The 25,797-nt window shown below is 39.3% G+C and overlaps 1 protein-coding gene across 1 annotated transcript; it reads left to right on the top strand.

The window, feature by feature from the left end:
* Positions 1–2,578: 2,578 nt before the first annotated feature.
* On the top strand, positions 2,579–25,156 carry LOC121393958 (vomeronasal type-2 receptor 26-like). Its single transcript, XM_041563818.1, has 5 exons — positions 2,579–2,674; positions 16,047–16,877; positions 19,831–19,971; positions 22,404–22,527; positions 24,149–25,156. The coding sequence occupies exons 1-5, from the start codon at positions 2,579–2,581 to the stop codon at positions 25,030–25,032; spliced, it is 2,076 nt and encodes a 691-aa protein (XP_041419752.1). The 3' UTR covers positions 25,033–25,156.
* Positions 25,157–25,797: the final 641 nt, after the last annotated feature.

The raw sequence follows: 25,797 nt of genomic DNA, 5'->3' as shown, positions 1-25,797 counted from the left end.
GATGACCCGGATCGCGCCTCTTCGGCCGATACCACGATTCGTAAGTTGCGCCAGGTGAAACGGGATGCGGAGGTGTACTGCACTGAGTTCCGCCGGTGGGCAGTAGAGACCAGGTGGAACGATATGGCTCTACGTAGTCAGTTCCGTATAGGGCTGTCAGATCCTGTCAAAGACAGTCTGGTAAATTTCCCCCTATCTTCCAATCTGGATGACCTCATGTCTTTCGCCATCCAGATAGATAGGAGACAAAGAGAGAGAAGGGGTGAAAGGGGGACTTCTTCTTCTTATTCTGGTGTCACTAATGTTAAGGTATCTAACCCATCTGTGTCTTTACCTCAGGATGAGCCTATGCAGTTAGGCCTATCCCACTTATCTCCTGAGGAAAAGGCACGCAGGCGTTCCCTAGGTTTATGTATTTACTGTGGGGAAAAGGGTCATTTCCTTAATCAGTGTACTAAGAGGCCGGGAAACGCCCAAGCCTAAATGGAGAAGGGGAGCTCCATTTGGGTTCAGGCGTTTCCTCTCCCCAATCTGCCTCCAAGATTTTATTACCAGTTAAATTGTCTTGGCCTACGGGTTCTGTTAATTTGTCCGCTTTTGTGGACTCTGGGACGGAGGGTAATTTTTTGGATACTGCTTTCGCAGCCAAACATGGTATTCCTCTGGTCCCTCTGTGTACCCCCATGAGAAATTTAGCGGTGGATAAAAGACCCCTAGGGTCAGGTGTAATTAACAAAAAAAACTGCCTTCTTATCATTGTGTATTAACGATTCTCACAGTGAGGAGATAGCCCTTTTTCTTATTGAAGGTGCCTCTTCTCCTCTTATCTTGGGGTTACCCTGGCTCCAGGCTCATAATCCTCATATTGATTGGGTTACGGGGGAGATTTCTCAGTGGGGTTCAGATTGTGGGGGCGTATGTATTCCACCAACAATAGCAACTACCTCAATTGAGGGTTTACCTGCAGCCTATTCGGCATATGCCGATGTTTTTTCCAAAAGGGCTGCTGAAACCTTACCCCCACATAGACAGTATGATTGTCCCATTGACCTAGTTCCAGGTTCCACTCCTCCTCGTGGTCGTACGTATCCTCTTTCTTTACCCGAAGCCCAAGCAATGAGGGACTATATTGAAGAAAACCTTGAGAGAGGTTTCATCCGACCCTCTAATTCTCCTGCCGGTGCTGGGTTTTTCTTTGTGGGTAAGAAAGACGGTGGTCTTCGCCCTTGTATAGATTACAGGGGTTTAAATAAAATCACCATTAAGAACCGCTACCCCCTTCCTCTAATTTCTGAGCTATTTGACCAGGTTAAAGGTGCCCAAGTCTATACCAAGCTTGATCTTAGAGGTGCTTACAATCTCATTCGTATTAGAGAGGTGGATGAGTGGAAAACAGCATTTAACACCAGGGATGGCCACTACGAATACTTAGTAATGCCCTTTGGGCTCTGTAACGCCCCCGCAGTTTTTCAAGAATTTGTCAATGACATCTTTCGAGATCTGCTGGGGGTATTCGTAGTGGTCTACCTTGACGATATTCTTATTTTTTCTTCCAATCTAAACGAACACCGTAATCATGTTTGCGAAGTCTTACGTAGGCTAAGGGAGAATAATCTTTATGCAAAACTAGAGAAATGTACCTTTGAGGTTTCTTCTGTTCAGTTTTTGGGGTTTATTATTTCCAACAAGGGTCTAGAAATGGATCCAGGCAAGGTGAGAGCTGTCCTGGATTGGGCCCAACCCCTTTCGTTACGTGCTGTTCAAAGATTTCTTGGTTTTGCCAATTACTATCATCAATTTATTAAGAATTTTTCTCTTATTGTAGCCCCCATCACAAGTTTAACCAAGAAGGGCGCTGATCCCAGTATTTGGCCTCCTGAAGCCTTACACGCCTTTGAAACCCTCAAAAGAGAGTTCTGTTCTGCCCCTATTCTTCAACACCCTGATCCCGCTCTTCCTTTCATTGTAGAGGTTGATGCTTCTGAGGTGGGAGCGGGGGCAGTCCTTTCCCAAAGGCATCCGATTTCCAACAAATTGCATCCCTGTGCCTTTTTCTCTAAGAAGTTTTTACCTGCAGAGGTAAATTACGACATAGGGAACAGGGAATTGTTGGCTGTCAAATTGGCCTTTGAGGAATGGCGGCATCTCCTAGAGGGTGCAAAACATGTGGTGACGGTCTATACTGATCATAAGAATTTACTTTATATTGAATCCGCTAATCGCCTAAATTCTAGGCAAGCCAGATCGGCCTTATTCTTCTCAAGGTTTAATTTTGTTTTAACTTTCAGGCCTGGTTCCAAAAATACCAAGGCGGATGCACTCTCTAGGAGTTTTGAATCTTTCCCCTCCGACTCTAGTGAGTGTACTTCCATCATCCCCAAAGAATTAATTTTAGCCACTTTAGAATCCAATCTTTCCTCCCTATTACTTCCCTTACAAACATCTGCTCCTACCGATACTCCCCCTGGGAGATGGTTTGTTCCTGAGGAGCTTAGGGAGCAAGTTTTGAAGGAGGTTCATGATTCTAAAATGGCAGGGCACTCAGGAGTTACTAAGACTGTTTCTCTACTGTCCCGTCATGTTTGGTGGCCTTCTTTCAAACGGGACACAAAAATTTTTGTCAACTCCTGTCCAGTCTGTCAAAGATCTAAATCCTCTCGTCAGTTATCTCAAGGTCTGTTAAATCCATTGCCAATTCCTGAGAAACCTTGGTCCCATCTTTCGATGGACTTCATTGTAGATTTGCCCCCTTCCCAAGGGAAGACTGTGATTTGGGTGGTGGTGGATAGGTTCAGTAAGATGGGCCATTTTATTCCCCTTCCACACCTCCCTTCTGCTAAAACCTTGGCTGATCTATTCATTACTCACATTTTTAAGTTACATGGTTTTCCTGAGAATATTGTTTCTGACAGGGGGGTCCAGTTTGTTTCGAAGTTTTGGCGTGCTTTCTGTTCTTTAGTAGGGATTGAATTATCCTTTTCCACTGCATATCACCCCCAAACGAATGGTCAAACTGAAAGGGTAAACCAGTCCCTTGAACAATACCTTAGATGCTATGTGTCTGATAATCAGTCTACATGGTCCGAACTGTTACCCTGGGCAGAATTTGCATACAATAATGCTACCCATTCCTCCTCAGGAGAGTCTCCCTTCTTTATTGTCTACGGGTTACATCCCAAAGCATTTTCTTTTTCTGGCTCTAATTCCCCTGTACCTTCTGCCAATTCCTCTGTCGTTAAATTTTCTGAAATTTGGTCTCGGGTACACAACTCTTTGTCCGCAGCTTCCCTAGCTCAGAAAAAAGCTGCTGATAAATTCCGTAGGGAAGCACCCAAGTACAAGGTGGGGGACTTGGTATGGTTGTCTACAAAAAACATCAAGCTGAAGGTCCCCTCTCCCAAATTGGGTCCCAGGTTCATTGGTCCATACCCCATCATTGCTATAATCAATCCATTCTCTGTACGTCTTCAATTACCCGCTAATTTTAAAATTTCTAACTCCTTCCATGTTTCTCTCTTAAAGCCTGCCACTAATGTTCGTCACTTGTCTGTTCCTCCCCCAATGTTGGTTGAAGGTCAGCCTGAATATGAGATCCAGGAGTTCCTCGACTCCCGCCTTGTGCGAGGTAAGCTACAATACCTTACTAGGTGGAAGGGCTTTGGTCCTGAGGAGAACTCTTGGGTCTCAGTTGAAGACATCAAGGCTGATCGCCTCAGGAAACAATTTCACACCAAATTTCCTGGTAAGCCTGGGGGTCCAGTGGCCCCCCCTAGAGAGGGGGGTAATGTAATAACTTACCCCGGTAGGGGTTGTGGAGTGCGACGGGGACGCTCATCGCACTCCAAGCGGGGGAGCCCGCAGGGATCTTCTGCGCCTAGGGCGCGCGCGCCGCTTCCGTCCGCGTCTTAAAGGCGCAGGCACGCTGACGTGTGACGTCAGCGCGCAATGGCGCGAGTTTTGAATGTATTTAAAGGGACAGTTTGTAATTTTAGATTGCCCGTGATAGGATTTGTTCCTGGTGCTTTAGCTGTTGCTATTCTGTGTGAATCTGTTCCTGATTATCTGTTTTGACCCTTTGCCTGCCTGTTTGACTATTCTGATCTCTGGAACCTGACCCTTGCCTGAAACCGACCTTGACTCTGCTTAATCCTCCTGTTTGACGTTCCGGTTTGACCTCTGCCTGTTATTTGACTCCGATTCTGCCTCAACCCATCTGATTGATCACCTGGTTTTGACCCTTTGCCTTCCTGACGATTCTGTTATCCGCCTGCCTCGATCCAGCCTGTCTGACCATCCGCTTGCCTTGACCTTTTGTACCGTGACCTTCGGCCTAAAGACTCTGCTAAACAGCCGTGCCCCTTTGCCAGCCAGAACATCTAGCCTTGCACCCCTCGTTAAGTCCAGGTGGCACCCAAGTAAGCTGAGGGCTCCTCCCGAAGCCCAACGGTGGTCACACTACTGGTGAAGCCGAGCCGAGACCAGGGTGCTTGGCATTTGTTCTGGTATCGGGTGCCGGCCGTGACACTGTTCCTGTGTAACTTGTGTCTGTTAATCTGGTTTTGATCCCTGCCTGTTCCTGACAATTCTGATATCCGAATCCTGACTTTTGCCTTCATCTCGACTACTCTTTCTGCCTGACCCCATCTGTTTGATTACCCGGTTTTGACCCTTGCCTGCCTGACAATTCTTGATATCTGCCTGCCACGAACCAGCCTGTTTTGACGATTCCTTTGCCTGCTCCATTTGTACCGTGACCTTTGGCCCAAAAGACTTTGCTAACAGCCGTGCCCCTTTGACAGCCAGAACATCTCACCTTGTTCCCCTCGTTAAGTCCAGGTGGCACCCAAGTAAGCTGAGGGCTCCTCCCGAAGCCCAACGGTGGTCACACTACTGGTGAAGCCGAGCCAAGACCAGGGTACTTGGCATCTGTTCTGGTGTTGGGTGACGGTCGTGACAGACAGTAAATGTGCTGAATTATTTTGGAATACATTCACACCCCAAAATTATGTAATAAACAATTTGGTTTAATCACAGGGGGGCTGGAGACACTGGAGGCCTTGCACAAATGCAGCCATTTAATTTATGTCATTTTTCAGATATTTATATGTTTCCTGATTTGTGTTTTAATTCCCTCTCTCTCCTGCTCACAAGGTTCTGACATTTATATTTCAGTGCTGATATTAGCTCATTCCCTTAGGACTTGTATTTGTGAACTACGATTAAAAAAGTTCACAAACAGACTTTGTCTTAAAATTCTCACTTGAAAATGATATTTAAGCGCCTGCCGAAAGTATAACTTGGCTCTGCTGATGGAGAATGACATTATGGGAGGCTGCTACTGTACCTGTCTATTTCCACTGAAAGAAACATGCTAACGCTGATAATATTGCTGCTTGTGGTATCAGAGGTATCAGCGGCATCCGGCAATCAGATCAATTCCAGACATGGGTGCACTTTAGGAGGTCACTATTTTCCAGTCAAATTTAAAGCTGGGGACTTTGTTATTGCAGCTTTTCTACGGTTAAGTGAATATATTATTTTACAGCGGTATTCATATAAATCATATCCATTTGAATATTCATGTACACAGTAAGTACTTGTCTCTGTGTTATTTACTGAGATGTGATGTACAGAAGCTACAGTATACATTAGCCCTGCTCTGATTACATTGATTTGTAGGGAAAGGTTTCTCCACCAATAGCACTACCTGTCTTTCACATTTTCTTGGCTTAACATATATTAAGGGGGTTGTTTATTTCAATTTGAATGTTAAAATCTCGAAAAATTTTAGAAAACTACATTTTTTAAAGGAAAAAAAAACTATTTTTTTTTTAGATTTATGAAAATCCGCCATCTCAGACCTGACGAGGTCCTGTATAGGTAAATTTGAAGTTTCTGTGGTCTGAGCTGGGTTTAGCCCAAAAATCTTACTTTTTCGGGGTTTTTAGGCAAAAACTTGAAAAATGTAAGTGATTTGGGTAAAAAGCCTGAAAAAATTTGAGCAATTTGGGATAAAGCCCAAAAAAAAAGTTATTTGGGTTTTTCATGAGTATAGCAAAACTTGAAGAGGGTCTCCATAAAGTAGAATTATTACTCCCCACATTAGGGATGTGGCCCAGGTGCACTGACCTAAGTCCTCAGCATAGGGAGCGGACAAACCGAAAAGTATTATGGAGCAGGCACTCAAATGAAGGCAATCTTCTGCCAACTTTTTTATACTTTGCTACAACTACTTGGTGAAATATTGCCTTTATTTGAGTGCCTGCTCCATAATACTTTTCGGTTTGTCCTCTCCCTATGTTGAAAGCTATGGACATACTACAAGTGTAATATGGTGAAATATGGGAAAAGAATCATCATAATTACACCAGTGTATTGTTTAAATGGCTAAAATAATTCCAGCAATAGAAAAGCACTGCTGTATCAGCCAGTGAGAAATTATTTAAAAATATCTAGAGAAGCATATACGTGTTCACACAACATTTCACCATACAACTATAATGGGTAATGACACCATAAAGCAATGAGGTATGTGGGGTATTAACAGGGAAGATGTGACTAAGATAATGAGAAACTAAAGTGCCTGGTTTATCTTTATATTGGATTTTCAAAAACCTGGTAGTAGCAAAATTCCAGTGCTGAAACCACAGCTAATTTATCTCTAAGTAAGCACTGCAATTAAAACTGTTATCCTGAGTTTTCCAGATAATGTGTCTTTGGATCACCTTGTCTTAAATCTGCTAAAACCCATTTAAACATTAAATAAATCCAAAAGGATTAATTATATCTTAGATGGGATCAAATACAAGTTACTGCTTTGTTATTATAGAAAAAAAGGAAATCGTTTTGTAAAATGTAAATAATTTGATTAAAATTGAGTTTATGGGAGGCGGCCTTCCTGTAATTCAGTGCTTTCTGGATAATGGATCCCATACCTGTAGTTGAAATTATATGAATGAATGTTGTAAAACTGCTCAGGGGCATATTTATCAATATCTGCATGACCACAGTAAAATAATCACAAATGTGAAAAAAAGTAACAAAACTTAATGCCAATATTTTCCACACTAACATTTTTTTAAATAAATTCTGCAATTGCTTTCTTATTTCTAAGTGTAGCGCTATAGTAAACTGACTTGTGCTAGGGCAGTTTAGCTACTTTCCTTGGTGGGCTGAGACCACAGATGAGCTCTCTTTCTCAGGGGTAAGCCCTCACAATGGGGTGGAGGCAAAGGGTGTAGTGTAACTGTAACCTGGTGCGATAGCACAATGATGGGCGCCAGTAGTTCTTTAACAGTTGAACAAAGAACAGTATTTATTGAACAATAGCACAGAGATCATTTAGCACATTGATCCACAATGGAGTATAGAACATACACAGCAGCATAAAGGAAGCATATACTCACAGCACGTATAGGCTGAATCCCCACAGGCTAGGGAATATACAGCAGAGAGTAAGTTGACAGCATGTGATGGGTATTGCCCAGTTTTCAGGATATCTTCCAGTGGCAGACTAGGGGAACTCCTGACATCCCTATCTCAACACTTGGTTCCTTACTCTGGGTCAGTAATACCCTGGGATCTTAATCCCTCTAATCTCCTCGGCAGAGCCTTGAGCTGCTCAACTAAATAACCTCTCTATCACTCCTAGAGCGATCTATAAAACCAGTATAGCTGTCTAATTACTAGGGCCAAGGCGCCTAGGGTCAGCACTACCCATTCCCTTCCAGCCTGCTTGGTTGGGCTAAAGCAATGGACCCAGAGCACATGGTTCCTAAACCTTTTATACTCTGGCACAGTGCCATCTGGTGTACACTGTGTGAACTGCAGGGGTTACATAAGCACAAGGTCCCCATAAGGACCCACTGAGGTGTCCATATTACTAGGGATGTGCCTGTCTGTAAAGTGTAAGGGTGTCTAAGATTTTCACATCCCTACATAAGCAAATATCTAATGGCTTCACTGTGATTACATAGGGGCAGATTCATCGAAGTGTGAGATTAGAGTTTACCATGAAAAAAATGTGCCCACTTTCTATTCATTCCTATCAGATTTCAAGAGGCGTATTTAACAAATGGTGGACACTAAGCGGCAGATTTATCAAGGGTCGAAGTGAATTCGAGGGAATTTTCGAAGTTAAAAAATTCGAAATTCAAAGTAAATTTTTGGATACTTCGACCATGGAATAGGAAAGTACGACTTCGAATTTACTTTGAATTAGATTCAAAGTAAAAATAGTTTGAATATTCGACCATTCGATAATCAAAGTACTGTCTCTTTAAAAAAAACTTTGACGCCAAATGAAACCTGCCAAAGTGCTATGTTAGCCTATGGGGAACTTCTAGACCATTTCTCTAAGTCTTCACACATCAAAGTAAAATCGTTTGATCGAATGATTTTACTTTGATCATTCGATGGCCAAATTCGGTGAAAAATACTTTGGCTTCAATATTCAAATTATTTCTATTTCATGGTCGAATTTCGGAGTATTTTTTACTTTGAAATTCGACCATTGATAAATCTGCCCCTAACTTTCACTTAATGATAAATGCACTTCTAAAGATCCCCTAGAAATTAATAGAAAGTGGGTGAAACCCTGAACTTCAACTTGTTTGACTGCTATGGCATCTTGACAGGTTTAGGTGGCACAATTTTCAATTTAATTTATTTTAAATCATTTTTTAAATCTTATTTTAATTGTATTGTCTTTTAAATAAAAAAAAATAATAAATATGAATCATGTTAACAAATCACGATTGCATCAAACATCAAAATTACAATCACACTTGTTATGATTTTTCTTAATTTATTGTTTATTCTAGCACTTGGAAATCTGCATTATTACTCCTGCTTAACCCTCTCCCTGCCAAGAACGTAGCTCCTATGTTATTTTAAAAAAAGGCTGCAAGTGCCAAGAACGTAGGAGCTACGTTCTTTCTTTAATCAACTGCCTCTCTGCACTCCTGCAAAAATCGAAGTGCAGAGAGGTTCTCCTGGCCCCTCCACCCCCTAAACAAGGAGCCTAGGGGGCTGCCAGTCGGGTCCTATGCTTCGATTGTCGCAGGATCCGACTTCTTACCTGATCCTGTGTGCTGTCTGCTGCTCCCCCTGTGCTGCTTCTTCCTGGACCAGACCTCGTGTAAAGCTCCGCCCACGCACTTCCTGCTGCTGTTCTATGTGATCCTAGAGTCTGCAGATCTGTTTCTGATCCCTTCTTCTCCAAAAAACTGTAAGTGCCCTTCTATTTACACAGTTACACACACACATACATGCAATCACACATACATACATGCATTTACACATACACAGCACAAAAAAAATTCTGGCTTTTTATGTATTTTACAGAGTCACATACAGATATACACACACACTAATACACTTGTCAGAGCTGTACACACATGTATACACAAACACACACATGTATACACAAACACACACTTATAGGATCTTTGTTACTTTTTTTTTTTTTTTAGTTCTTCAGTTTATCAGTTTCCCTCTTGTTATTCCCTAAAAAACTGTTGCTTTACCAGTGTGACTAGTGGATCAAGCATTCTGACGACTAACCGCACTGTTGGATCAGTTATTTTGTTATTTTATTGATTTGCCTAATTGTATTTGAGTTTTGTGATTTTTATGCTTTCATTGTAGTTCCTTACATTTTTTTAGCGTCATTTGCTCTTTGATCATTTGGAGTACAAACACATTTTTAGCAATTTTGGGTTCGTCAGAATGTGTACTTTCCAAATATATATGGTTTTGGGGGTCCTTGTGCCGTTAGGAGGGTCTTGTGGCACACAATGTGCAGTCAAAGGTCTTTGTTCACAGAAGGCGAATCGGCAGCCCTGAAAATTCATATGCACTATTTGTATTTGGGGTCCGCACATGCCAGCTGCCTTGGTATATCTATGCATATTGGGCATCAAACTGTTCAGTAGACCCTTGGCATCAATATTTAGAGTGTTTTACAATTGTAAGTAAGAAATTGGGTGAGAAAAATGCAGCCAATTACAATATTTTTAGGTGATTTTTTAGAAATGTCATAAAAACCACAGCCTTTAGCGTAGCTTTGCAGTATGGTACTTTGGAGTACAAAGACATGCATACCAAATTTGTATTTAGAGGAATGTGTACTTTCCGATGGTGTTCTGGGGTGAAATTACTCTTTTCTAACTTTGCCCCTCTCACAATGATGTAAATGTGTTGCTTTTGCGGTACCTGAAATGACAGACCATATGGGGGGGTCTTCGTTTTGGGGCCCCTATATGCCACATGCTTGGGTACACCTATACATATCGGGCATCAAACTGTTCAGAGGACCCTAGGCTTTCATATGTGGGGTGATTTCTCTTGATAGCTAAAGGTATGTGGGTAATACGATGCTGCAGGGTAGAAATTTTGAGGTAATTTTTGTAAATATCACCAAATTTAGGAATGGTTTGCGGCTTGGTACTATGGAGTACAAAGACGCGCATACCCGATTTAGATTCGTGGGAATGTGTACTTTCCGAAAATATATGGTTTTCTGGGTTGAACCTACTTTTTTCTACTTTTGCCCCCCCAAAAACGATATAAATGTGTTGATTTTGCAGTACCTGAAATGACAGACCATATGGGGGTCTTCATTTTGGGGCTCCTGTATGCCACGTGCTTGGGTACACCTATACATATTGGGCATCAAACTGTTCAGAGGACCCTAGGCTTTCATATTTGGGGTCACTTTTCTTGATACCTAAAAGTATGTGGGTTATATGATGCTGCAGGGTAGAAATTTTGAGGTGATTTTTGGAAATGTCAGCAAAATCACCAAATTTAGGAATGGTTTGCGGCTTGGTACTTTGGAGTACAAAGACATGCATACCCAATTTAGATTCGTGGGAATGTGTACTTTCCGAAAATATATGGTTTTTCTGGGGTGAACCTACTTTTTTCTACTTTTGCCCCCCCCCCCCAAAACGATATAAATGTGTTGATTTTGCAGTATCTGAAATGACAGACCATATGGGGGTCTTCCTTTTGGGGCCCCTGTATGCCACGTGCTTGGGTACACCTATACATATTGGGCATCAAACTGTTCAGAGGACCCTAGGCTTTCATATGTGGGGTGATTTCTCTTGACACCTAAAGGTATGTGGGTAATACGATGCTGCAGGGTAGATATTTTGAGGTAATTTTTGTAAATATCACCAAAATCACCAAATTTAGGAATGGTTTGCGGCTTGGTACTATGGAGTACAAAGACGTGCATACCCAATTTAGATTCGTGGGAATGTGTACTTTCCGAAAATATTTGGGGTGATTTCTCTTGATACCTAAAAGTATGTGGGTAATACGATGCTGCAGGCTAGAAATTTTAAGGGGATTTTTGGAAATTTCGCCAAAATCACCAAATTTAGGAATGGTTTGCGGCTTGGTACTTTGGAGTACAAAGACATGCATACCCCAGATTCGTGGGAATGTGTCCTTTCCGAAAATATATGGTTTTCTGGGGTGAACTTACTTTTTTCTACTTTTACACCCCCCCCCCCAAAAACGATGTAAATGTGTTGATTTTGCAGTATCTGGAATTACAGAACTGATCGCTCAAATGAGGTGTCTATATTTTAGGGCCCCTATATGCCACATGCTTGGGTACACCTATACATATTGGGCATCAAACTGTTCAGTGGACCCCAGGCTTTCATATTTGGGGTGTTTTACATTGATACCTAATGATGTGTGGGAGATATGATTCTGTAGATTGGAAGCTTTGAGGTAATTTTTCACCAATTTCTATAAAACATTTTAACTTTAGGAAACAATTGCAACTTGGTAGTTTGGAGTACAACGATATATTTACCTATTTTTGATTCACCAGATTCTGTTCTTTCTAATAATGGGTAGTTTTCTAGAGTAAACCTACTGTTAGTGGAATGTTTGGCCTTGAAATCAGAAGTATGCCGTTTGGGGAGCGGTGCTTTGGACATTTGGTAGTGTACTGCTTGTAGATTTTGATCTATACAAGTGAGAAATCTCCATAAAACTATATATATTTGGTATTGCCGCGTTCAGGAGACATAGACCATTCCAAATCGTCTGTGTTCTCGTACATAAAATAAATGATGTTTCTGATATATGTGATTGTTCTTTGTGAAACATGAATTTTTTCATTTTATTGGACACTTAGAAGCCTATATTTTTTTACAGAAGTAGAATTAAACCAAAATTCTTGCATATTTTGAAAGTTCAGGTTGTCCTGAAAAAAACAATATATTGTTTTCCTGGGTAAACTAAAAGACCGCCCCAAGAAAGGCCCTTAAAGTGAAAGAGTGCAAAATATCTAAAAACTGCTTGGCAGTAGATGTTCGCATCTAGGACAAAACGGCTGGCAGGGAAAGGGTTAGTGTTCTGAAAGTTCAGAAAAGGTCACAGGATAATGTCACATTTAAATAATGTTCAAGCAAAATAGAAGCAGTAGCACACCTGGTCTCTCAGTATCCTCACCGGTGCTTGGGGTTAAAGGAGGACGGCACCTCCAACCAATGATCAATAAGACGAAACTCCAGCACACGAATGCTTAAGGGTTCATAACCCGTGTTTATTGTCAATGCCAAACAGGAAACAACGTTTCGGGGGCGCACCTGACGAAGGGGTACGCCCCCGAAACGTTGTTTCCTGTTTGGCATTGACAATAAACACGGGTTATGAACATTTAAATAATGCTCATTTGTTAGCAGCCTCTTAAATATAACTGTTATTCATGTTTTTACTATTGTTCAATGTAGTAGACAAGCAGTCAGCACAACGATTTTCACTCCTTTTGTGGATGGTGCACGTTCACCAGTGGCCACTTTCCACTGGCACCAAAAATCAACAAGAACTTCAGGACAGCACCAACAAATTCTTTTGTATTAAAACGCCTTTATTCGTGCTTCACAGGGGCATCACGGCAACGTTTCAGGCCACATGGCCTTTTGTCAAGCTTACTGGCACATAATCAAAAATGGCTTTTTATACTCTATCTCACCACCCAGTGGTCTAAAAGTGTTAATACATTCACTTCAATAACAATCCAGAAATAAAGTGCATATTACCAAATGTCAAGTGTCCATCATATCCTCACATGCAAGTCCATCGTATAAAGTGCAAATTAGACAAAAAGTCTACAATATTAAGATCTGTAGAAAAGATAAAAGCAGACATAATCAAAAGGGACATTTGTCACATTATCAGTATTATCCCAAACACAAACAACTGTTTAAGAAAAATATAGTTATTTGTTTTAAAAGGAAGGGGCTGACATACCTAAAAGATTTTTATATATAGCATTAAAATTATCTAAAAATAGGGCCCAGGTCATATTCTTTATTTAAGCCATATGGCTCCAAAGTCTCTAGTTTCCTGATCCAATATGCTTCTCTATACAAAAGTTCCTTCTGTTTGTTACCCCCTCGTTGTTTAGTTTCAATAGTCTCTATTATTTGATATTTTAACTGGTTCACCTTATGGGCATGTCCAAGAAAGTGCCCTGCCACTGCTTGTTCCTTTTTACCTGTCTTAATTGCCGACTTGTGTTCCCTCATGCGTTCGCGGACCGTTCTTTTTGTTTGTCACACATACGCTAATCCACACGGGCATTTAACTACATATATAGCATATGTTGAATAACAGGAATAACGGCCCTTGATCTTAATTGGATAACCCTTTGTAGGGTGGAATACATTCTATCCCAGTTGGACATTCGAGCAACAATTACAATTATAACAGGGGAAAGTCCCCACCTTTCCATTGGTCTTTTCACCAACCTTTGTGCTCTTCCTTATATCCGAATGTACCAACATGGAGCCCAATGATTTTTCTTTTTTGTATGCTATAACTGGTGGTCTAACAAAAGCAGAAACTTGTGGCAAATTCTCTTTCAACATTGGCCAATTTCGCCGTAAAATGTTGGAAATATGCTTGCTAAGTGTGTTATACTGAGTTATAAACATCACTTTATTTTCCCTATTTTTTGGCTTTTTCTATTGTTCAATACAAAAAAATATTTGAAACATATTTTTTTGGTGTTAATCAAGAGATAAGGAAATTCTAGATAAAAAAAAACATTGATTGTCAGTAGCTATTTGAATAGACAAAATGATCCTCTTGATTCATCAATGTCTTCACTAAATAATAGATTTTCCTGTGAGCTACTTCTGTATTACAGCATACGATTTATTTGGATAAATTAATTAAAGGTAAATATATCCACCAGGCCATCGTTCCAAAACTATCGCCATTATCTGGCTTTCCAATTTGCAGTTGATGAAATAAATAACAGTTCAAAGATTTTACCGAATATTTCCCTGGGATACAAGATATATGACTCTTGTGCAAATGAAGTGAAAACACTCTACGATATGTTGGCCATAATGTCTGGAGCAAGAATTCAAATTCCAAATTATGATTGCTGGCAGAAGGCAAAGTTAGTGGGATACTTGGGAGATGTGACTTCTAGCACAAAATTCTGCCTTGCCCAAATTGCATCAATGTTTAGATATCCACAGGCAAGTAGATCCATAATTTACTATTTTCTTTTGATATGGAGCCCTGGAGAAGCTCAGTCTTTATCTGATTTCACTTTCATAAATAAGTGCCTATGTGAGCAATTTAGGAAATATTTGTCGGCCATTTTTTCCAAGGAAAGCAAGAACAAAGCTAATAAATTTAACTTTAAAAGATCTGCATTTTGTGTGTCTGAATTATTTTCCCCTAGACTGGTTTCAGTGGAGGCTGCCACTAACGAAAGGAGAACCTCTTTGAGGCTTGTGTTTCTTTTAAAGCCACATTTGTCATGTTGCCAAATATTAATCTGATTATAATCTTGCTAAGAACCCTCTAGTAGGAGGATTTAGATTTTTGCTACAGTAATTAAACAGTCTGTTAATCCTCTTTTGGTAATTCCTTAAAACAGTTGAAACACCCCTCTTCTGGCCCAACTTGTCAAGCTTGGGGTCACACAACACACAGAATTGATGTCAAATAGTTATGTAATTAGATCATTTTAAGATAATTTTTTCCTGTCACAGAATCCCTTTAATTCAAATATGAACTAGCCCTATAAGGGTGTCAGCTCTGTCCTATCATTTAACCCCTTTGGGCATATTGTATTCAATGTAAGTATATACCTGTTTTTTTCTTAACACCAAATTATCTGTATTGCTTCCCCTTTTATACTCATCATCTCCTAAGCATCTTATCACTGCGAACACACTCTTATCAAATACACACCAACGTTTTTGAAAATAAAATTGCTTGGAAATGCACAGGATCCACACTCCTCCCTGTAATAAAAAATCAGCTTTATTCATATAGTTCATGTGTAACCAATCTTAAAGGTTAAAGATCTATTAGTTTCCAACATATCTAAGTTTTTTGTTTTTTTTACCATACCTGAGTAAACAGCTCTAGAGACTGTCTGTTTGTTTAGGGTAGAAGCTGCCATATAAGCTTGCTGTAACATCACTTTACAGCAGTGATGGGAAGAGGAGCAAACTGAGCATGCTCAAGCCCTAGCCCTGGAGGTATAAGCTGAAAACAGGAAGTCTGATACAGAAGCCCATGAGTACACAATAGAAGGAAAGAAATGTGGTGTTTCTTTTGACAGAGGACTCAGAGCAGCATTAGAGGGTTTATTGGTGTATTTATATAGACCTTTCTGATAAAGCTTACTTAGTTTTAGCCTTTCCTTCTCCTTTAATCAGATACATTTCCCTAAAGTATATTGGCAATTAAATAATCTCCCAAACGGAATTGTAAAACTATCTTTGTGGGGGCGGCCATTGCAAAAAGTATCCTTTTTACATTTCTCAGTCTTTTGGGGGGCCACCATTTCTGTTATATTAATAATACTTTTGAACAGGATACAGGGGATTTTTCCCCAAAAAAGTTATACAGCACTTCCTCTTCACCAAGGCTATAAGAAAATAATTTGTATCCACTAATTTATAAAATGTGTTATTAGTCTGATTATTCTGAAGTACATTGGATAGTATAAGTTTCATCTATACATTTCCTTCTTTATATTTAAGATCAGTTACAGCACCACAGACCCAGTACTCAATGACAGGATCCAGTTTCCATCATTCTACAGAACTATCCCCAATGAAGAGGCAGAAATTGATGGGATTGTGCAGATACTGAAGCACTTTGGCTGGAAATGGGTCGGACTCATTATATCAGATGATGACACTGGATACAGAGCCCAGGAAAGGATAAGTACAGCACTTTCCACTTATGGGGGCTGTTTAGCTTTCACTACTGTATTTAGAGACATATATTTCAGCTACCATCATGCAGAAGAGATTGCCCAGCCAATCAGGAAAACATCTGCTCATGTGATTGTCGTGTATATAAGCACACAATATGGTTTTGTCTTTACAACTATATTTGCAATATATCGATTCCCAAAAAAAATTTGGATAACGTCGTCTTTTTTCCCCAGAGTTATGGTTTTCAGACATCAAAAAATTAAAACCACATTTAATGGATCGTTGACATTGTTAATACAGGAAGGAGAGATTCCCGGCTTTGAGCAGTTTTTCCGTCGATTTTCTCCTAATCGCTACAAAGATGATTTAACTATAAATACCTGGGCATGGTTATTTGGCTGCAATTTTCCAAGACGTGTCCGTGTTAGACTTGAGACAGGTGAAATGGCTGAAGACTGCACAGGGAATGAGACTCTCAGTGATGCAGATTTATCAGTGTATGGGAATCACAATTACAGAGTCACTTATAGAGTTTACACTGCAGTCTATGCACTGGCACACGCCCTGCACAATCTCTACTCTGCTCAGCCACCGACTAACCAACACTTAAACAAATTAAAAAGTTTGACAGCAAAAATAAAGCCATGGCAGGTAGGGTGTTATTCATAATACTGTTGTCTATCTGTCCTGTTTTGCTTCTATAGGTGTAATCCAAATAGTTAAATAGTGAACTTTTCATGCAAATCTCAGCTCTCCTGAGAGTTCCTAACTGCCCACAAAACTGTGCTCCCGACATTCTGCTTGAGCTATTGCTTAACTTTTAGGGGCAGATTTATTAGAATGTGAGATTGATCACACCTCAACGTTGGAAACAGTTATAATTCGAATATTCACCACCTAAAACCTGCCGAGTTCATTTACAAGTCAATGGCAGAGGTCCGTTGAACCATTTGATGATGATAATTGTCTTCCTGACAGTCAAGTTTTTTTTCTGCGAAAACCTCAATTTGAATTAGATTCAAATATTAGATGTTCCCATTCAAGTTGTGAGTACATTTGAATTTATTAGAGTTAAAAAAATTCACATAACTTCGACCTTTGATAAATCTGTCCCTTAGCTTAAACATGGATTCCAGGATATTTGCCAGATATCTTGCTAAAAGCTTGATTCACTACTTGCTTCATCTTATCCATACAGATCAAGTAGACAAGTTATACCAATTTAATATAAATACAAAACTAATATTGCTATCAAGAGAAGCTGAGGATGCTTTTCTTTCCTCAGTGACCCTCCAAAACAGATAAACATGGCCCCCACTGTCCAGTTCACAATCATGACCATTCACAGAGACCCTTCAGTCTATATTTAAATCAGTAACTCTCTTGTTTAGTTGCTGTAACGTGTTCTTTGAAAGGCAAGTGCTATCAATTCTATAGATATTAATGTAAAACCCTCCCAAACATACTAGTTAAATTACAACCCAGTCCTGTCCTAAATAAAGGCAGATTCAGATTACTTAAAATCACCCATCACCAACACCGATATTCAGAGACACATTCAAATACATTATTGAAAGAGATGCAAGCCTGTATTTTGATGGGGATTCCAGGGAGATGGGGAAATCTTAAGAGGTTTAGACTCAAGTAAGAAAAACTTATTCTTGCAGACTCTAAAAGAGGCTAATAGGCAAAGGGGTTTATGACAAAATTATATAACAGCAACAAAAGCCCAGTTAATTCACTGTAAAATAATCAACTGGTGGTACAGTGATCCTACATACTCTTAGCTTATTTGCAGATGATGTAACAATACTTATATTCCAGCTACTTACATCATTTCCTAATTTACAAAACATATTGTAGAAATATTGCACTAGTAATAAACCCTGGTAAAACCAAAGTCTAAAATATGCCCCCAATACTCTGCCATCAAAGCTATATCATTTCTCTACTGTAATATTATTTCACCCAAAAATATTACAAATATTGCATATATTACTTCTTAGTAAAAAGACTTGGGAACATAGTTGAAAGAAGATGACTGGTTTAAATATCAATATTGTTAATATTGTTTTATCAGAAGAATGCTATAAGGTGTTTTTTTGCTAATATTTATCCCCAGTCAAGATAGAAAAATATTTTTCCAAGGCTGCTTGATGCCAGGCACCATGAGTTATATATGGTGGATCTGTGTTACAATTAAACTTACAGAAAGACCCATATGAAGGTCTTATGGGACCCCTCCCTAAAGCGATCCCCAAAATGAAAAAAAAAACTCTTAAACCATATCTTCCTAGCAGCCAGAAAGAAGCAAGCTCTTGGAGATCCCCCTGCTATGTTTAAAATTAAGATTGACAGGAGTTTTACTAATGAGAAACTTTATTACAGATAAATAAAAGGTTTGGCAACCCTGGATAATTTATAGGCTCAATAGAACCCTACCCACCTGCCTCTTTACAATATAATGGCACTAAGTTGCTGCAGGACAGAAAGAATATAGAACAAACGTGTATCAGCTATTTAGCCAATGTTTCAAGATTATTTAGGTTGTTAACCCAAATCTATAAGTAGCCATTACGTTTTCCAGCCACTGCTTCAGGCCTCCCTACTAGGGATACCCCTCAATTTTGGGAAAATCTATAAAATTATCATCATGGAAACCCCCCTAGCCTATAATCACCCCTCTTCAAACTAACCTTCCCATCTATAGATATTTTATTTGTACATGCTTATAAAATGTATTATGTTAGTTCTCAGATCATATATATCATATTCTCAGATCACATTCAACACACTTGTTTTCTTAATGAGCTAGTGGGCACGTTTAGTAGGTATTCAAAAATGATTGTAATATGTGTGTGTGTATAGTGTAAGGATTACATGCAGTCATTTGCATTTTAAGAAATACCTAATTACTAACTGTGACAAGCATTTTTACAGTTGTGGTCCTACGCTGTTTTAAAAACTACAGGGACATTCAAGTATCTGATTTCTGTTAAATTATTCAATGTATATTTTTTGTTTCAAGGGATACTGTTATGGAAAACATGTTTCTTTCAAAATGCATCAGTTAATAGTGCTGCTCCAGCAAACTTCTACACTAATATCCATTATTTTTTAAAGAGCAAACATATACTGTATTGTCAGTTTCCCAGGTGTCCCCAGTCATGTGACTTGTGCTCTGAAAACTTCAGTCACTCTTTACTGCTGCATTGCAAATTGGAGTGATATCACCCACCTCCTTTCCCATCAGTATAACAATGGGAAGGTAACCAGATAACAGCTCCCTGGTACAAATAAGAAAAATGAGTAGAAGAAACAACAGCCTGCCAGAAAGCAGTTCCATAGTGCAGCACTGGATGTTTCTGAAAGCACATGACCAGGCAAAATGACCTGAGATAGCACCTACACACCAATATTACAACTAAAAAAAAATAAACTTGTTGGATTAGGAATTACATTGTATTTAGTAGAGTGAACTATTTGCAGTGTAAACAGTGTAATTTAGAAATAAAAATAACACCATAAAAATCATGACAGAATCCCTTTAAGAAAGATTCTTTGTGAGGCAATTTTACACATTTTATTAAATTTCCTATTCTAGCTAAATAAATACATCCGTAATTTGACTTTTACAACATCTACTGGTGACACCGTCTTCTTTAATGACAATGGAGAGCCCCCTTTTGCTTTTGATATAGTCAAGTGGTTTTTCCTGCCAAATGATCGAGTTATGAGACAAAAGGTTGGAAATTTTTATCTATTAAACAGTGAAAAACAGTTTCATATAAATAGCAGAGATGAAGTATGGGGTCCTTATTTCAAAAAGGTAACACATATCATTTTTCTCTAAATGTGTGTATGTGTATTGTACTGTAATGTAGCTGGAGGGGTGTTGGGAATAAAGTGGGAAAATATGTCCATAGAAGGGACAAGCACAGACTTTTTGCTAGCTCATCAGCAAACTTCAAAACTATGATTCACTGCATAAAGTTAACATCCCATTTATTCAGACTATTTCCAAAGAATATGATCGTTAAAAAACCCTGTATAATTATGTAACATTAAGGGGCCGATTCACTAAGGGTCGAATTTCGAAGTTAAAAATACTTCGAAATTCGACCCTCGAATTGAAATCCTTCGACTTCGAAGTCGATCGATCGAAGGATTTTTAATCCAACGATCGAAGGAAAATCCTTCGATCAAAAAAAGTTTAGCAAGCCAATGGGGACCTTCCCCATAGGCTAACATTGACTTCGGTAGGTTTTATCTGCCGAAGTAGGGGGTCGAAGTTTTTTTTAAAGGGAAAGTACTTCGACTATCGAATGGTCGAATAGTCGAACGATTTTTCGTTCGAATCGTTCGTTTTCGTTCGAATTCGAACGAGTTTAACCAATTCGATGGTCGAAGTACCCAAAAAATACTTCGAAATTCGAATTTTTTTCATTCGAATCCTTCACTCGAGCTTAGTGAATCGGCCCCTAACTGTTGTTGTGTTGATTTGTAGGGAAGCAGCGATGCTTAGGATTCTAGGGGAATGCTGAATTGTGGGAATGTGCAAGATCCGAAACAAATTTTATAAAATCACAATTCATTGGATGCTGCCCAAAGTTATAAAAAATTAGAAGAATTCATGAATATGTAGGAATGGTTGCCCCTGGCCTGGGCAAACCATTTTTATGCCCTTTATTAGAAGAAAAAAATATTGAGGTCCTCCTAGAAAATGTAACCAGAAGTTTGTAATGATTTAGGTGACCTGCAGTCCCAGAATCAGTTAAGCACATTTGCCTAACATCATAAGAATCATTTTGTTGAGGTCCTTTTATTAGGTTGAATTCTAGTAATATTAGAGCTTTTTGAAACAATTAAGATTAAATATCAGAGTAAAAAAGTATGACCAGAACGCTTAACAATCTGAAAAAATATGAATAACCCATAAAACGTCTAAAAATTTGCGGGCAATTACATGCAAAATAAAATCCGATATTGTCTAAAATGCTGAATGGTTAAATATGATCAGTGCAGTTCCCATTGACTTTTATGGGACCTCTACTGTTTTTTCTTGGCAAAATTCTGTATTCAAGTTTTTCAAAATGTTTACCTTCTGGAATTTTTTGCGTTTTAGAGAAATAAAAAAAAAAAGATCTTTTTTAAGAGAAAAATATGATTTGTAAAAAAAAGTAGATCCACATATTAGTAAATAGGTTCAACAGTGTCTAAAGAAGTAGCACAAATTGCCATGCTTTCATGCTCTGCCCTAGGTTGAACTTTTTTAAATTGCTGCAGGTCTCTGATTTCCAAAATGGCATGTTTCCCATGAATATAGTACTATCTGCATTTGTCACGCTTAAGAGGACTGGTAATTTATTAAGCATGGGGCAAGCAGGGTGCAAAATACAAATAACAGTTGCAAGCCACCATAGGTCTCATTTACAGTGTAGGATGCAGTGTGCAAAGAAAGGTCCCAATTAGCTTTTTTGTGCACTTTGTAGGCTGCATCCACATGTCTCTGCCACCTGTTTTTGGAGCACAGAGACCTGCAGCTCCTCCCATTAATAAAGCACGGACTGTGTTAGTAAATACTGGTTAGAGGAAGGTGAGGAGACACTTAGGCTCCCCTCTAATACCAGTACAGGGTCCCTACTGTAAATGAGTAAAAATTGGGGTAAACAGTGCTTCCCATTAGAAACAAAAAACGGTGGTGTGATTTTTAGAATGTGGTAATGCAGACCTGAGAACTGGATTTGATATTGATTGATATCGATATTGATATTGGATTGCTCGCACAAGGGAACAATTTTTGTTTATTGTCAGAAATACTTCAATCACATAATTAGCTATTTATAAACCCATTTTATTTTAAACTCTTACTGAGCTTACAAATTATACAGCCATATTTACGTGGTTTAACCATTCTTAGAAGGGAGGCTGTGTCCCCCCGAAACGTTGAATATTTATTGTTGGTGGCATTAATAAAAGGGGCACTATCCCCGACTGCAACATTGGTGTGTGCGGACCGTTTTTCGAGAATACAAAGCATTAAGGTGACCAGGCAAGGTCAACGGTGGACCAGCACCACTACGCAGAAAAAGTGGAAGGAGGTGTGCGGTAATACAAAGTTTCATTTAACCATTCTTAGCCCACAGGCTAAATAATCTTTATATCTGCCACATGTAGATTCCTACATCTCAATGCAATGAACCCTGTTCCCCAGGATACAGGAAATCTAAAATAGAAGGAAAACCATTGTGTTGTTATGACTGTATCAAGTGTGCAGATGGAGAAATGTCCAACACAACAGGTAAGTCGTAGACAAAATGTAATTTCTGAAGGCCAGAAATACAAATTTGTGGAAATGTTCTCTATAAATCTCTATTTTTCACTAGGTGTATTTCAGGTATTTACTATTATTATCAATAACTTTGGGTGGACAAAGAGGGTCATAGTGTAAATAAAGTACCTGGGGGTCTAGTGGGGGTGCAATGAGGATGCCCATTGCACCCAAGGTGGGGGAGCTGCAATCCTCTTTGGTGCACCTGTCGGCTATGTAATGGCAGCACATCACTTCCTGATTTTCACATGTCACTGCGTGTGATGTCATTGTGCACCTGCAAATATTTAAAAGGCTCTTCTGCAAGTGTTTCTTGCCCAACATAGGTCTATTCACTTAGTTCCTGAGTGCATTTTCCAAGTATTCTGACTTGTTCTTGACCCTGCCCAAACCTTGTCTACTGCCTGTCCTGACCCTAGCCTGAGTCTGACCATTCCCTCGGATCCTGTCTAGTGATTGTAATTTTTGTATACCGGCCCGGCCTGTGACCTTGACTATGCTTCAGTCTCTTGTTTTGGTACTGCACTTCCTGATTTGGTATTGACCTGGCCTGTTCTTTGACCACACTTCTATTCTCTGTTCCTGTTGCATGTATGGTTCCCTTGCTCGCTCAGAACTCTCCCCTTGGTCCTCTCACATTAAGACCTGGTGGCATCTGAGTAGGGGAGAGCTGCTCCCAAAGCGAAAGGCAGTTGTTAAAGGCAGAACATTGAGCTGAGACCGGGGCCTTGGGGTTAGTTCTGGGTTTTGGGATATCTAACGTCACACAGTAATTTTCCCCCAAGAGCTCTAAAAACTTTTCCCAGGTAGCACTAAAATACCAAAATACCTGCCAAAATACCTCTCCTGTTGGACAGAGGTAGTTGCTCCCATGTTGCGGCACACACACACACATATATATATCTATATATATATAGATATATATAGATATAACGCAAGAAAGAACCGCACACACAGGTCTTTTATTGAAAAACAAAACTTGGCTTTATTACGTCGTTTTGGCTCCTAAACTCGAGCCGTCATCAGGAAGTTCATCACTTCCTGATAACGGCTCGAGTTTAGGAGCCAAAATGTTGTAATAAAGCCAACAAGTTTTGTATTTCACTAAAAGACCTGTGTGTGCGGTTCTTTCTTGCGTTATGGATTACTGTTTATAACCAGCACCCAGGCATTACTACATAGTGACTGGTGCACCAGATTTGAACTGTATATATAGATATAGATATATCTGATATAACTTGTGGTATTATATTTAGAAACAATGATTATATCATGACCTAGTTGGATCCCAAGTTGCTTAGGTAACCTGCTATTTCTTACTTCTATTTCCTTGTGTTCCTGTTAAATGGTTTGTCAAATAATGCCTGTCTCCTTCTTAAAGAGTTATATACTTATGGAGCTCTGTATCTGTCACAATTAATATCTTGGGATATCCCAGATTGTTAGCCTGTATATATTATAAATTCCAAATTTTACTCAGAGTATATTGTGTTCGTTATATCACAGGGAACTGAAAAAGGTTAAATGTTTCTCTCTTTGTGTTTTTCTTTGTTTTTTTTATTCTTTAACATCTTGATATGTTGTATTTCAGATGCAGCAAATTGTGTGAGATGTTCTGCGTTTCAGAAGTCTAATACAGAGAGAACTGAATGTCTTCTTAAACCTGTAAACTTTCTTTCCTATACAGACACCATGGGGGCCAGTTTTACTTCCATTGCCTTGATCTTCTTCATCACAGCTTGCACAGTTTTTGGAATCTTTGTGAAATATTGGGGCACTCCGATAGTGAAAGCTAATAACCAACATCTCAGTTGTATCCTCCTCATCTCTCTCATGTTGTGTTTCCTCTGCACTTTATTATTCATTGGACGCCCAATACAAATATGTTGTCTTCTCCGACAAGTAACATTTGGGATTGTATTTACTATTTCTGTTTCATCTGTGTTGGCTAAAACTCTCACAGTAATTATTGCCTTCAATGCCACTAAGCCTGGGAGCAAGCTGAAGAAGTATGTAGGAACCAAAGTGCCCATTGTGTTAGTTATAATATGCTCTCTGGGTTCAATTGTAATCTCTGCTGTATGGATGGCTTCTCACCCACCCTTTTTTGAGGCTGATACATTTTCAGAAACGGACACAGTTATTTTAATGTGTAATGAAGGATCTGTATCCCTTTTCTTTTGTGTTATTGGATATATAGGAACATTGGCCCTACTAAGTTTCATTGCTGCATTTCTAGCCAAGGATTTCCCTGACCGATTTAATGAGGCTAAAAACATCACTTTCAGTATGTTGGTGTTCTGTAGTGTGTGGGTGACATTTGTCCCTGCATACCTGAGCAGTAAGGGGAGTAGAATGGTGGCAGTTGAGATATTTGGCATCTTATCCTCTAGTGCTGGATTATTGGGCTGTATATTTGTCCCTAAATGTTATATTATTTTTCTCCGATCTGAATTAAACACAAGAACATTTTAGATTAACCACTTTGCTTATCCTCCTTCAGCACAATATTCATGCCTTTATAGGTACCCTAGAAAAAGCAAAAATAGTAAAATTATATTTTATAGACAAGAATGTTCCTATACAGATGGAGCAAAGTTTTGACACCACACATTCCATACTGTGAACTAGAATTTAATTTCAATAAAAGTGTCATGTTAATGTGTAAGGGATGTAAGGAGTTAACCATCCCTACTTTTTTTTGGTAATTCTGCTTATCCATATACTGCTATATACACCATCCTATTGCAACTCCTTATTCTGGTAACTCTGCTTATATCCCTACTTGTATCTGTTAACCCCAATAGTGTCTGTTAGGCCTACTCTGCTTTAGTTCTTTTGATAAATATCTCAAACACACATCTGAGTCCACTCCTCAGTGAACAAGAGATATTTTTATAGCCCCAAACTTGTTTCTGGTGTCTGTAAAACTCTGCCCTTTGATACCTGGTTAATTGATTAATCAGTCAATTAGGCTCTGGTTTTCCCAATCAGCTGCATTTAAATTCAGACCCAGCATAGGGGATGGTTATACAAGGCGGTGCTAATATTTCAAAAGTGCTTAGTTGGACAAGGCATTGACAAGGCAAAAAGAACTGGATTCCCCTGCAATCAACAGTGAACCAGCAGGGAGAACAAGAAAACAAAATTTTTTGTACCTGCTAGTTTGTTACTTCTTATTACAAAAAATCCCTTATAATGTATTTCTCCTCCTTTCACTCTCATACTTCCTAAAACATT

The sequence above is a fragment of the Xenopus laevis genome, chromosome 5L (genome assembly GCF_017654675.1).
Source record: "Xenopus laevis strain J_2021 chromosome 5L, Xenopus_laevis_v10.1, whole genome shotgun sequence".
Taxonomy (NCBI): domain Eukaryota; kingdom Metazoa; phylum Chordata; class Amphibia; order Anura; family Pipidae; genus Xenopus; species Xenopus laevis.
Note: the sequence above shows the minus strand (reverse complement) of the source record. Positions and strands in the feature narration are given on the sequence as shown.